This window comes from Epinephelus lanceolatus, chromosome 18 (assembly GCF_041903045.1).
Source record: "Epinephelus lanceolatus isolate andai-2023 chromosome 18, ASM4190304v1, whole genome shotgun sequence".
In the NCBI taxonomy this organism is placed as follows: Eukaryota; Metazoa; Chordata; class Actinopteri; order Perciformes; family Serranidae; genus Epinephelus; species Epinephelus lanceolatus.
Window position 1 is genome coordinate 36,516,519 of NC_135751.1, and position 13,358 is coordinate 36,529,876.

The 13,358-nt window shown below is 44.7% G+C and overlaps 1 protein-coding gene across 1 annotated transcript in view; it reads right to left on the bottom strand.

Annotated features, from left to right (window-relative positions):
• tnrc18 (trinucleotide repeat containing 18) overlaps positions 1–7,647 on the bottom strand; it is a 70,869-nt gene extending 63,222 nt beyond the window's left edge. The window contains exons 1-2 of the mRNA XM_033645147.2: positions 7,477–7,647; positions 5,465–5,808 (exon numbers count right to left, since the gene is read on the bottom strand). Coding sequence (XP_033501038.2) covers positions 5,465–5,672 — 208 coding nt within the window. The 5' untranslated portion in view covers positions 5,673–5,808; positions 7,477–7,647. The remainder of the gene's footprint in view (positions 1–5,464; positions 5,809–7,476) is intronic.
• Positions 7,648–13,358: the final 5,711 nt, after the last annotated feature.

Genomic DNA, 13,358 nt, shown 5'->3' on the forward strand with positions numbered 1-13,358 from the left:
TGTTCTTTGAGATTATACTTGCAATATGTTGTTAGATTGGAGTGAAGACTCAAATGGCTGTAGGAAAGGGGACAAAATGAAGACTACTGAGAAGTCAACGGAGGCTAAATCCTTGCCGAAGTCAGTTGCTGATCTGGTCAATGATAAGCCGGCGCTGGTGACTGAGAGGCTGGCTCAAACTCTTTGTTCGACCAAGGTGCATGCATCTAGCCTAGCAACCCAATGGCTTTGCTATTGGCTTGGCTAGTCATTAGCAACCCAAAACAACAGACAATCAACAGGGACTTTACGATGCATTCAGGTGCAGCTCAGAACATCTGAAATCTATACTTGAAAGGCCACAAAGATTGCTTACAATGGGAACAGTTCTCTATTTTCTTCCAGTTTTTGTTTGTTGAAATACATACATTGTATATGATAATATGCTAAAATCATAACAATGTCCCATTCAGTCCTTTTATTTAAAAAAAAAAAAAAACCTCTTTTACTGTTTGTTTTACTGAAGCTTTTTTTGTGTAACAGTGAAGTGACTTGTAGTTACTTAAACACAGCAGTAATGAGATAACAACGGCCAGAGCCAGCAACGACAGTCACCAAAAACAAGACTGACCACTTCCTAAGCATGGTTTGGGAACAAACGGACAGCAGAAACCCCGTAGAGCTGCTATGGAGGGTCATTGTGATGAAGGACAAAGGGGCTTTTAGGACAACAAATAGAAAAGAAATGAAGTTAACTAAGTGTGTATCCTGAGGCCCAGCTGTCCTTAAGGTGACGTCAAGAAATAAAAATTAAAAGTTCCCGTTTTAAGCACCCTTCGTGGCCATTCCAGTACAGATTTCAGAGTTTACAAGGTGCACATAAATGCACCATGAAGTCCCTGTCAGAGGTGGGTTGCTAATGACCAGCCAAACCAGCAGACGCTTCTGTTGGTTGATAGCCTTGACATGCTAGTTACCAGCCTCAGAAGCTAATGACTCGCCACTCCAGTTATGATTATACCATATAATTATAAAAAATGCTGTTTTGAGAGGTCAGGTGGACGAAGGCAACTTTTGTGGCCATTCTAGTGAAGATTTTAGAGTTCACGAGGAGCGCATGAATGCACCATAAAGTCCTTGTTGGCATTAAGTTGCTAGGGGTAATGACTACCCACACCAGTAACCGATCCAGTGGGTTGCTAGGTTAGACGCATGCACCTTGGTCGAATGAATAGTTGGCTTGTCATTTCCAACCGCGGGCCGCCGGTTTACCAGTGCCAGCTTATCAATGGCCAGATCAGTAGCTGGCTTCAGCAAGGATAAAGCCTCTGCAGACTTCTCAGTAGTCTTAATTTTGTCCCTTATACTGCACTACAGAAGATTGTGAACAACACTGCTATTTAGCAGCCGGGGTTTCAATAAAAAACAATACGCATAAGTGTCACAAATATTAAGTATTTATTAAAAATTGTTATAGTATTTCTGAGAATCGACACAGTATCACGATACTCAAGTGTAACTGTATTTTTTTTTTACACCCCACAGAGATGTGGTGCAAAAGAACCTTTAGTAGAAAAGTGCTCCGAAAATTCCTTCACCTGCAAAACCCCACACATAATCTCAATTCCTGATACGCACCCTTCACAATAAATTAATCTGCAACCTTTAACAGTAATAGTAGAGTCTCTCCGGCACCGTCTCCTTGGTGCAGTCACATTTCAGCAGGTCGTACCTCTGCTGCTCTCAGATGCCAGAGGGAGGGAAGAGGACAGATGGCCTCAATCTGGTGATGGAGGCTCCGGCAGACCTCCTCTAGACAAGAGGACCATTTACAGCCATTTTACATCTATAAACAGTGACTCAGACCTCATCGTGTTTAGATAAAGCCTGGAATAGGTGCTTGAGTTATGAGGCAAGATTTGGTGATGGAAAATGAAGTCTTTACAGAGTGCACAAGCAGCACAAATGTCAACAAACTCTTTGCTGCTTCACAATGCGTTTAAAACAAATGTTGAGCTGCCTCGCGCACACACACACACACACACACACACACACACACACACACACACACACGCACACACACACATCTGCCAACCTTGAGATGTGGAAATAAAGGAGACACTCTGTTAAGTCAGGTGGAAATCCTATTAAAACTGAACTAAAACAGATAATAAGGGAGACTCCTGGGAAATAAGGGTGTGTTGGCAGCTATAGCAAGTCAACCCCGCTATCAAGAGGTCAGCCAAAAACAACAGTGCAAAACAAATGTCTTGAATTCCATGAGACACATGTAAACAAAAAACAGTAGCAGCAGGGCGACCTTGGCTCCTGTGATTGCACGTCAGGTCCTTGAGCGCCGCGTTCAAGCTGTTTATTGCAATTAAACGGGGAACATTATGAACATTTGCAATTACCAGGTAATTATCATGTAACAGGGCTGTATAGTGTTATTACAAGCATGGGACCGAGATCTCGATTGGGTTTGGTTAATGTAATGTGTGTGGGGATTTGATATTGAGGAGTGCCATAAAGCTAAATGACCTGTATCGTACGGTGGTGTGTTTTTAGTGGGTGGAGGCTGCGAGTGTGCGTAGGGGAGATGAGAGTCAGAGAGTGAGAAGGTCAGTGTGTGGGCAGAATAAAATGTATCCCGTTTTAAAGGAGTGTTTAAACTGCCAATCTGGGCTGGAACAGTGGTTGGGTCAATCCCACTTCACAAACAACCCCCCCCCCCCCCCCCCCCCCCCCCCCCCCCCCCCCCCCCCCCGTTACACATCAAGTTGTTCCACACACACACACAAGTCCGTACACACATGCACACCACAAGCAATTTTCAGCTCGTTTCAGAGCCACGGGAGGGGAAATGGAGGAACATCATCCCAACTGAAACTGCTGCTACAAAGACGTGTATTTGCACGGTTTGCAGCACATCCGATCACTTCACCTGCAAATATTTCCTTGTTATTCCACAGCTGCAAAAATCAGCTCAACTAGCTACAGTAAACTGGCACATCTCTTTGCCACGGTACACCCATCAATCATCCCAACGCTCCCTGCTGCGAGTTGATTTCATCTCTGACAGCTTTTCATGTGCATGTGTGCAGGTTGAGTGTGTGTGGGCTCTCTGTCGGTGTGTCAAATTAACGCTTCATCAGAGCCCTGCCCTGGGAGCAATGCCTCACTTTACTATACCTCTAGTACCTCCCGCTCCAAAGTGACAAGTGCTGCATTGAACCCACGCTCAGCAATAAGGACGGGGGAACACAACTAAACTGGAATATTATTATCTCCGGGCGGGGTTTACCTCTGAAAAGAAACCAGAGGAGCTGTAATTGTATCTGTCTGCAGCGACATGACTTCAGGGGGATGTAAGTAAGTAACTCGAGGAGAGCGTTTGTCAGACTTTCCATTTTACGAAAGACACGGCAGACCTATCTTTCCTACACAACATATGGTTTGAACCTCGATGACAGAGCTCTGACTTTCCCGTTGACTGACCACAAAACTGTATGCAAATATGCACTGTTATCTTTTTTAGCACAATGTTATTTCAAGGCTTCTATTACTAATAGCAGAAGCAGACATCGCTGTGCGGTTAGTGAAAGTAAAATCACCAGCAGCTCAGCGGGGACTAAGATATACTGCAGACGATCTACTGGCTAACGCAGAGACACACCTACATGATGTAAACACATGGGGATTTGCTTTAAGGAGCATCTTCCTGATTCACACCACACCTTCTCTTTAATGAACAGACAAATTAAAACCCACCAGTTTGCACCCAACATGTGCTCATTTAAAGGTACAGTGTGTTAGATTTAGGGGGATTTTGTGGCGTCTAGTTGAAGAGCTGAAACTTCTCCTGGTTAGAATTCCTTCAGCGTTCATAGTTCAGGATGTTTTTACCAGGAGCTGAGTTATCCACAGAGGTCTCTTCCTCTCCAGAACAAACACATCCAGTGATTTAAATTGGTAAAAACACCGAATAAAGCAGTTTCATATTTTAAAAATTGGGTTTATCTACTCTTGGACACTCTTTGGCATGTCAGAGATGGTCTGCTAACCCAGCACCCGCTAATGTGAGCTCACCCTCTTTCTCTTATAACTTAAGATCTGGATGTTTAGGAGGTTTATATATGGAGTCAAATTGTTCACAACAGTCTCTTCCTTTCCAAAACAAACAGACCAGGTGATTAAAACTGGAAAAAACTCTGAATAAAGCAGTTTTCAGTTTTTCTGGCACTGTTTAGCATGTCAAAGATGGACTGCTAGCCCAGCAACTGCTTGCGTGAGCTCATCTTTTTCTTCTGATAATTTAAGATCCAGATGCTTAGGAGGTTTTTACCGGGAGCCAAATTATCCGCAGGGGTCTGTTGCTTTCCAAAACAAACACACCCAGTGATTTAAACTGGTAAAACCGCTGAATAAATCCATTTTACAAGAACACTGCTCATCAGGGAGGGGCTGCTAACTAGGGTGGCAGACACGAAAATACTGCCCTATCTGGAGCCAGTGTTTGGTTTGTCCATTTTGGGCGACTCTAGAAATATGGTGGTGCAACATGGTGATATCTGTAGATGGGGACCTGCTCTGTATGGAGATATAAGGTAACAAAAACATAAGGATTCTTATTTTTAGGTGATTGCACACAAAAGAAAACATACTTTTTATATTTTATTACGTTTCTGCCAACACCCCCCCTAAATCTTACACACTGGACCTTTAAGTGCGCACACACACACAGAAACACACTCACTTGATCTCTCTCCTTCTCTTCCCCTCACACAGATTCCCCAATTTAAAGCAGCAGCAGATATGTCCAACACAAATGGAACAAACGCAGCTAAAAGCAGCACCAGCCATTTGCCAAATGTTCCAGGCGAGTGGCTTTTACTCCAAATACAGCAGACTGAACCACAGCCATTCTTCGCTCTCACAAACACTTCAGAAACCCCCCCAGAAAGGTTAAGAGGTGGTCTGTCATCTCTCTGAGGGTCGCAACTTTACCACCCCCCGTCTCCCAAAACACACACACACAAACTGTATCTGCTTCCACGGCAATGACGGTAAAATGGTCCACATGCAATCCAAGACCATTGCCCCTGACCTGCATACTGCTGCAACAACACCCACACCACAACCCTGAACAGTCAGCCCTGTTTGTGCCTTAAAAACCCACCGCTGCGTGTTGCACGCTGCCAAGTAATTTTCCGCTAATGCGTTGACCATTGCAAAGGCGGAGAATCCTGAACCCGATCCCATACTTGCACATCTGAAACTTGTCACAGCTTTATAAACAGCCACACCTCCTTTATGAAATCTACAGCTGGGTACATTTCCCACGGAACGCCGTAGCGACATCCGAGCAATGACCGCACATGATGCCACAAACTGTGCGCAATATTTGCGCAGCGTTATTTCAAGTTCATAATTTGATGGTTTCAGGTAGCAGGCATGTTACAGCATTGAAGCATCGTGTACTTACTGTGGTGTGGATGTAGGTTAATGGCCGATGGCAGGAATTTTCCGGAATGGAGAGGCGGCGGATGACTCGCGCCCAAGTGACCGGGCGAGGGAGGGATCCTCCCGGCTGCTGCTGCTGCTCCGAGTCGGTGAGACTCCATTGCGAGCCCCGCCAACAACGGAGGTGGTACGTGGACGGATCGGGGAGGTCCAAAATCTCTGCCATCCATTATCCACAGTGGGGAAAGTTGAGAAAAGAAATAGTCCGCTCGGATAGGCCCCCTATTCCGAAAAAGCCAATTCTGGCTATAATAATGTCTTTAGTTTTCCAGGCGATTCGGGCTCCTTATCAGCCATCCTGCTGACCTACAAAACACAACAAGAAAACAGTGGCTTGATAAATAATCTAAAGGCACACCGAACAAACTGTTGGTAGTTTTAGGATTTCTCCTCTTTCCAGCGAACAGGCGGTCCATATGTGCAATGACGCAGTTTGGAAAACCACTTCAAAAACTAAACGTCCATTAAGCTGGTCGACAGGAACACGGTGCGAGTTGCTCCTGGTGCAAAACTGCAGCTCTTTAATGCAGCTTTAACTTATATCTACAATATTATGATCTAATGTTGGAGCGGACGAGCAGCAGCGCTCCACCCCCACCGCACACCGAGCAGGCGGCCGCTCCGGGGCTCCGCTTCCCAGGGAAACACAACCAGGGAGAGGGGCGGCCAGCTGCTCTGCCCCGGCTATAAAATAAAACACCAAGCACATCATGCGATGGAAACGCACACGGTCACATTTTAACAGCCTATTCTACCTTTTTCCGATTACCCAGTTGTTTTCCTAAAGCAGCAATGTAGGCTATGGGCCGAGGAGTCGCCCCTGTAAACCAATACACCATAAATACTGGAGACGCATCAAATATAAATTTCAAACGGGTTAAAAATAAATAAGGTTGCAAAAGCCTGCATCATTAATCAGCGGGGTTAGCGGTGTTTTGTTGCCCACAGATGCGAATTTAGTCCGGGCTACTTCGCCATTTGGACATGGGTGCAGCAGCCCAGAGGAAAGAAATCAAAACCCAGCCCCGTAAACACTCCCTGGGTAATGTTTAAAAACTAAAACCTCATTTTACATCCAACTAAACGACGGTTTGACTTTGAGGGCACTCATTTGAGCTCATATTAAATCATATAAATACTGTTTTCACTTGATAAATGCATGTTTATTCAGTTTAATCAACATCGACTCGTGCAATGCGTCTTAAATCTATTAAAAATGTCCATTTAAATATTTTGCATAGCAGATACTTGAGGATACAACTGGCAGATGTGCGTGTGCGTGATTTTAAAAGCTCAAAAAAATAAATAAGTTACTTTATGGAGGAAAAACAACAAGCAAATGCGAGTTTATCCGAAGGCAACAAGATGGTGAAATTTAGTTATTATTTCTGGAGGCATTTTTTACACTTCTAAGTAAGAGAAACGCAATTTAAACATAATTAGTTGTGTAATTTTAGGCTAAAAAACAAGGCGAAAGTCGAGTTAACCTTCAAAGGCTGCAAGCAAACACATCACAGCAGCGACTCGTGATATCCAGGCGGGCGGGATCTGAAGATCAGCTTCCTAAAAATCACAATAAACCTTTATTTTAACTTGACACAAACAACACTGAAGCAGTAATGCTGCTTTTAAACCCCCCGGTTGAAGCACCCCCGGGAGGCTAGCTAGCTTGTACCGTCCTCGGTGTAGCTCCATGCTGCGCGGCGGCAGCGGAGCAGCTCGGGCATTTCAGCCACGTTTCAAACTTTTCACGCTTCCATTAACGACACGCAAAACTTTCTCGGCGGAAACATCTCGAAAGTGGGATTTTTAAACAGCGCCAACATCGCTTTAAAAAAAAAAAAAAAATGTCGTACGCTAAAAAAAAAATCCTCCGCGCCCTTTTCACTTCGTTTAAATTGTGTTTTAAAACACCGAGTCACTTTTGGGAGAAGAAACACCAAAGAAGAAGAAGAAGAAAAATCGACCGCTTACTTGAATGTAGGAAAACCTGGAGGTGAAGGAGCTAAAAATGTTTCTAAAAGGCGTCCAGGTCGCTGGGAGAACTGGAGTAGTCCATTACAGGCTGGTCCGAAGGTAAACTGGGGGATAACTGGGGGGGAGCGCGAGCCCCTGACGCGTCCGTAAACTCCTCAGCAATGAAACACAGCATTGTTTTGCAGGCCCCGCCCACCTCCCTCGCTGCCACCCAACCCGGGACCAGCCCTCTACGTTCTCACACAGCTGCGCTCTGATTGGCTGCCGGGCCTGTCAATCAAACCCAGTGTGTGTATGAAAAAACAGAAAGCAGCCCTGGCCTCTCGCCAGCACTATAAAACCAATTATGGAGCAAGGAGGTTGAGCCGTTTCAAGGTCCCCTCTCCCTTCAGGACTGAGTGATCAAAACAAGCACTGGGTTTCTCTTTTTTTTCAGTGGTGGTGGTGGGGGCCAGTTTCAAGGCGACCCCCACACCCCCACCACCCATTTCCACGCTAATTATAATAGACGCTCAAAGATTGGGAAGTATGGGGGCGTTGTTACTCTTAAAAAATATTGCACTCCTTTTTTTTTAATGTAGTGTGGGCTTTAGTTTCTTCTCACCAGGAAGCAGTGCGTAATTAGTCACTAAATTATTTTCCATCACACCCCTGCTCTCCTCTAAAAAGGAGCCTGAATGCAAACATAAAAAACTTGAGATAATAATCTCACAGTTTCTAAAGGCCTTTCAATTAATTTCTAATTGAATTATTCAACTTTTTCAGGCGTCTTTTTTCCCATTGAAAAACCCCAGACAACCTATAATGGGTCAGTTATTATGCACAGGTTGTATGGTTATGGTAAAGACGTAGATTCTGGGTGGGAATATTTCGACCCTATGCATATATGACATACACTTTTAGTAATGAGTGGATCTGAAGCCTGTACATATATTAATTTGTAACGTCGTCAAAATCCAGCGCTTAGGCAGTGACTTGCGGCGTCAGAAACCAATGAAAATAGGCAACCTTTAACGTCGGGATGATACACAGCGTCAGGGGGAAACACAGCAGGACAAGGACAAACGTTAAGGCGATGAAAGTCCCGGTCCAACATACAATGACTTTCACCTGAGAGAGCACTGTTTGCATCCCGGGAGATTCCAAAGCCAAACCCTGTTCTTTTTTTCTTAAAACCACCAAGTGTGTTTGTTGTTGAAGGGAAAAAACAGCAAGTTGCATTGTTGTACCAACGTGGTGTTTTATTTTGAAAGAGTCTGTATGCAAACGTTAAACTTCCTGTGAAAACAGAAGTGTATTTTGAAAGAAGACAATGCATTTAACAGGCAGAACTTGACATGGTGTCCCAGGAGTCAACAGCCAACACACCCAGGGTACCTTGCATCTGTATGTGGATGTGGAAAGTCCATGACCAAACGTCGATATGTGACAAGGTCACAAGCAAAGGAATGCAATGAAGCGTCAGTGTTTGACGACCTGGGATTTCCACCATGAAGTTATGCTGAAAGGCATAAACTGGTGCTTAGAAATTAACCAGAATGCAGGAAGTTAAATGTCTGACACTCAAAATTTCTTGCTTTTAATATGTATTCCCAAATATTGACAAAAAAAAACATATACTTGATTTAGGGACACGTCCCTCATAATGCTTAGAACACATGTCCCCATCAATGAAAACAATAAAAAGTAGCATTATTTTTATGAACCTCTAGAATGCAACTCATAGATGCGACAAGCTTCCACTCAGTGGTGGCTCTAGGACATTTGGTTCCCTTTGCGAGCCTCCGCCTGGCGCCCCCAGGCTTTGCTGTGTAGTTATGTTGTTGTGGCCTTATGTAATATTTCAAAAATAATACTAATAATAGTAAAAAATAGAAAAATATTTTGATTTTTTTTCTTCCCCCATTTGTGGCGCCCCCCATGAATGATGGCACCCTTAGCATTCGCCTGTATTGCCTATGCCACGGGCCAGCGCTGCCTCCAGTAAAGGTGGTGGCAGTTACGCAACCTCAAAAGCAGTTTTTACTCTGAGATTGCGTAATATGGCTGCTACTTAGTTCCCTCATTATGAAGTCATTGCTTTTTTACACTGAGCCAAACAATGCAGGCATCATGCCACCAGGGCATGTGACTTTAAATAGCATCCCGGCGTTCCAGAAATGAAAGAGGTGAGACAGGTGTGACATTTAAAACAACAGTGCCTGCTTCCAGTGTGACGTGACAGACACGTTGGCAATGCTTTATAAACAATGACAATGGCATAGCATACCATTGACAATAAGTTACCATCTCTGTTATGTGGCAGCTGATGTCATCTTCTGCTCAGAGGGTAAGGAGCTCCTGGACCAAACTGTCTCTCCAGTTTGGGCTGCTTTTCTTCTTTGAGTTAGCTGCTAACTGCTGCTAGCTGCTTTTTAAATCACCCAGTGGTGGGCCACACACATAGCACATTGTCGAAACGTCGCACTCGCCCCATCCCGTCCATGGTCCCATCGTGCCGGCCATACCTTTGACACAGACGTCTTTTCACTGCTGTTCCGACCTCCACTGCCAGCTGAAAGATGAAACAACTCTCTCCCCTCGTTCTGCAGTCGTACCTTTAATAAGGAACAGCAAAGCAGAGTAATAGCGCAACATTCCCGCCTCAAACAGGCAGTGTAAAGGGGGTTAATGGTTGCAATGAGTGGTTGCGGTGAAAAAATTAAATTTCCCCTCAGGGATCAGTGAATTATTTCTTCTTCTTCTAATACAGACCCCAAGATGTGCCTGCAGTTTTAGTATCACAAGCCAAGGGATTCAAGGAAGTGTCAGTATTTGATGCCCCAGGAATGATAACTGGCTGGAAGTATGACATTTCCACAATACATTTATGCAGAAAAGGCACAAATTGGTGCTCAAAAACTAACCTTAATGAAGGAAATGAACTGTCTGACAGTGAAAATTTCTTGAAGGAGAGTCCCCACACCCCCTAATGTTCACAAAAAAACTTTGAATTATGGAATAAAAAACGTACATCTCACATAGATTAGCACAAACATGAGGCTTGCACATCCAGGACACCCATGAAGGCTGGGAAGAAGGAGTCTATACAGTAACTATTATCTTATCTTTTGCACACAATGCCACAAAGTTTTTGGCTGCTTATGTGCAGCTATGCAAGATAAAAATGAAGTACTGCCTACAGTTGGAGGAGAGGTGGGGAAACTTATCTTTATTCCATCAAATGCTGTATTATCTGTTAATTGGGGTTAAACTGGCTCTGCAGTTGTTCGCCATCACTCAGCATTATGTGGGTCTGCGGGCACATTTCACAGGTCAAAGGCTTTGTGGATCTTTATCATGTCAGCCAGGGACTATCCTTGTTGTTGCCTTCACGGACGCTGTTCTTGTGATTCCCACCACGGGGTAAAGCTGTCGGTATGCAAATGAACATAACAGGCAGCATTTGGATGTCTCCTTGTGTATAATCTGGGAGATGGTGGAGTCTTAGCGGGGACAGATTTGCATTAGAAGAGGAGGAGGAGGAGAAGTGGCGTGCTCATTTAGTGCTGATATTCAGACAGAGGGGTGGTCGACCTTTGGTGTGACCCGGGGCTCTAAAAACATGATGCACACAGTGTTTCACTCTCACGGTTATTTTATCATCCATAAGTTTCATTTGAGGTGAACCGCTCCGCTTTACATAGTTACAAAAAATGTTGATTAAAAAAAAAAAAAAAAATCTGAGGCGGTGTCAAGTTGCCCATGTCACCCCCTCCCCTCCTCTCCTTCAGCCCGTCCTCCTCCACATGAGGCCGGTTTCAAGGCGGCCCTCTCCGGTAGGGGAAAGGAAGCGCTGCAGCAGACACCAAACCGGTGACGGAGAGGGGAGAGGACAGCGGAGGCTCATCTGATGCAGCCACGGACGCGTCATACAGCGGAGAAACGAGCCCGATGTGTGGCTGCCACACTCGCCACACTCCCGGCGGCCCCTCTTGGTGTTTTTCCCCTCTTTGGAAAACAACCTCAGCACCGAGCCGAGCTTATAAAGAAGAGGCCGCTCAGCGACAGCCCTGACCTGTCTGCTCGCAGCGCCTGTCACCCCTGACGGGACCCGGGGAGGGAATTACCAGGCGGAGATCAGAGTGATGTCCCGTCCCGGGGCCGTCCGAGGGGACCAAGCCAGCCTTTGTTCTCCAAATCGCTCCGACTGGGAATTCAGACAATGCCTTTAGATCAGGGCCCTATTGTTGCTGTCTCTTCAGCCCGCGAGCAGGAGGCAGGTTTCATCTTCTCGTTGTTGTTTTTCTTGTCAGATGCGGCGGCGTTTCGTGGGGGGTTATCTCCACTTTGAGGTGGGTTTTGCTGCTGTGCGGGTTATGAAAAGTCGAGGTGGTATGCATATATTTTTATCAAAGAGCTCAGTCATGATTCCTTTAGATATTAAAGCGCGCAACAGCGGTCTTCTCCACAAACGCGGCATTTTACGCATGTTTTACGCACGGGTTTAACCCAACGGTATTCAGCAGTAACTGTAATTTAAATATATAATCTTGATGAAATTACCTCCAGGTTGATGTCGTTATGATAGATCGTTACAGTCCTAATTTATACTAGCCTGACATGCTGCTGAAATCCATCAACCAACATAATCCAATAAAAATGTATTCGTAATTTTTATTGCGCTCTCCATCAACAGAACAGTAAGCAGCCAAGAGCTGTGTCTGCTTTGCTTCCAGTCCTCCTCATTTAATGTTAATAACACAGATCTGTTAAGTTCTAGGTTAGGCTTATCCCAGTGATGCGTTACTGCAGCAGCAGCAGCAGATGGGACCATTTGGTAGATTATTTCTTTTTATAGCCTATACACCAACTGGGTTCTTTGAGGATGGCCCAATTGAAAGCCCAGAGCTTGTCATCTATGTGTGTCCACAGTGGAAAAGTACAGAAAACCATGATTTATAGCCTGAGATGCTGCTGAGTCAATAAAACACCATGGCCAATTTTTCATTCCCCTCAGATTGTTTTTATTCTGCCGACCACAGATTACAGGATGAGAACATTTGTTATCCCTGAGTCTTATTTTAGCCTCATTGTGCTTTTCTTTCTTCCCCTTGTTGTTTGCCTCTATCACCATATCTCCCATCAACCCCCAGCTGCGTGGCTGTCAAAATACCATTGTTGGGGTTTTGGGGTGAGTCTGTCCTATCAGCTGAGGGATCAGGTAAATTATTTTATTTGGCAGCCAGGCAATCTGATTTTCTGCAGGCGTGTGGCTGCATTAACCCACAGGGGACGCAGCGCAGAGGCAGCATTGATTAATTCAGCTGGGGGTTCAGCCCTCTATGGAAAAGAAATACATAAATAAATAAACACAGAGAGATGTCCCCTCTGCATAAGCACCCGCCCCTCAGCAACAGCTCTTCACTCAGCACTCGAGTTGAGGGGATAATAAAACCTGGATTTATGATCTGCTCCAATTTAAACATATTTTATACAGCATTTTTTAACTGGACAAATGAGAAGCAGAAATAAACAGTCCAGATATTTTATGTGACCCCTCCCAACACAGACACACACACACACACACACACACACACACACACAGCGCCCGCATGCCCAAAGTTCTAAATCATTCATCATACCTTGTCTCATGCTCGACACAAGTGCTGTGTTGTTATCGGAGGGACTGCTGCTGCTGCTGCACTGCAGCAACACACACTCACTACATGATTGTGAAGGAGGCTAATTGCAGTGTCATGTTTTCTGATGGGATGAAACAAATAGAAACAAACACACACACACACACACACACACACACACACACTGTATATATATATATATGTATGTATATATATATATATATATATATATATGCAGTAAACATGCCACTGAGTCTG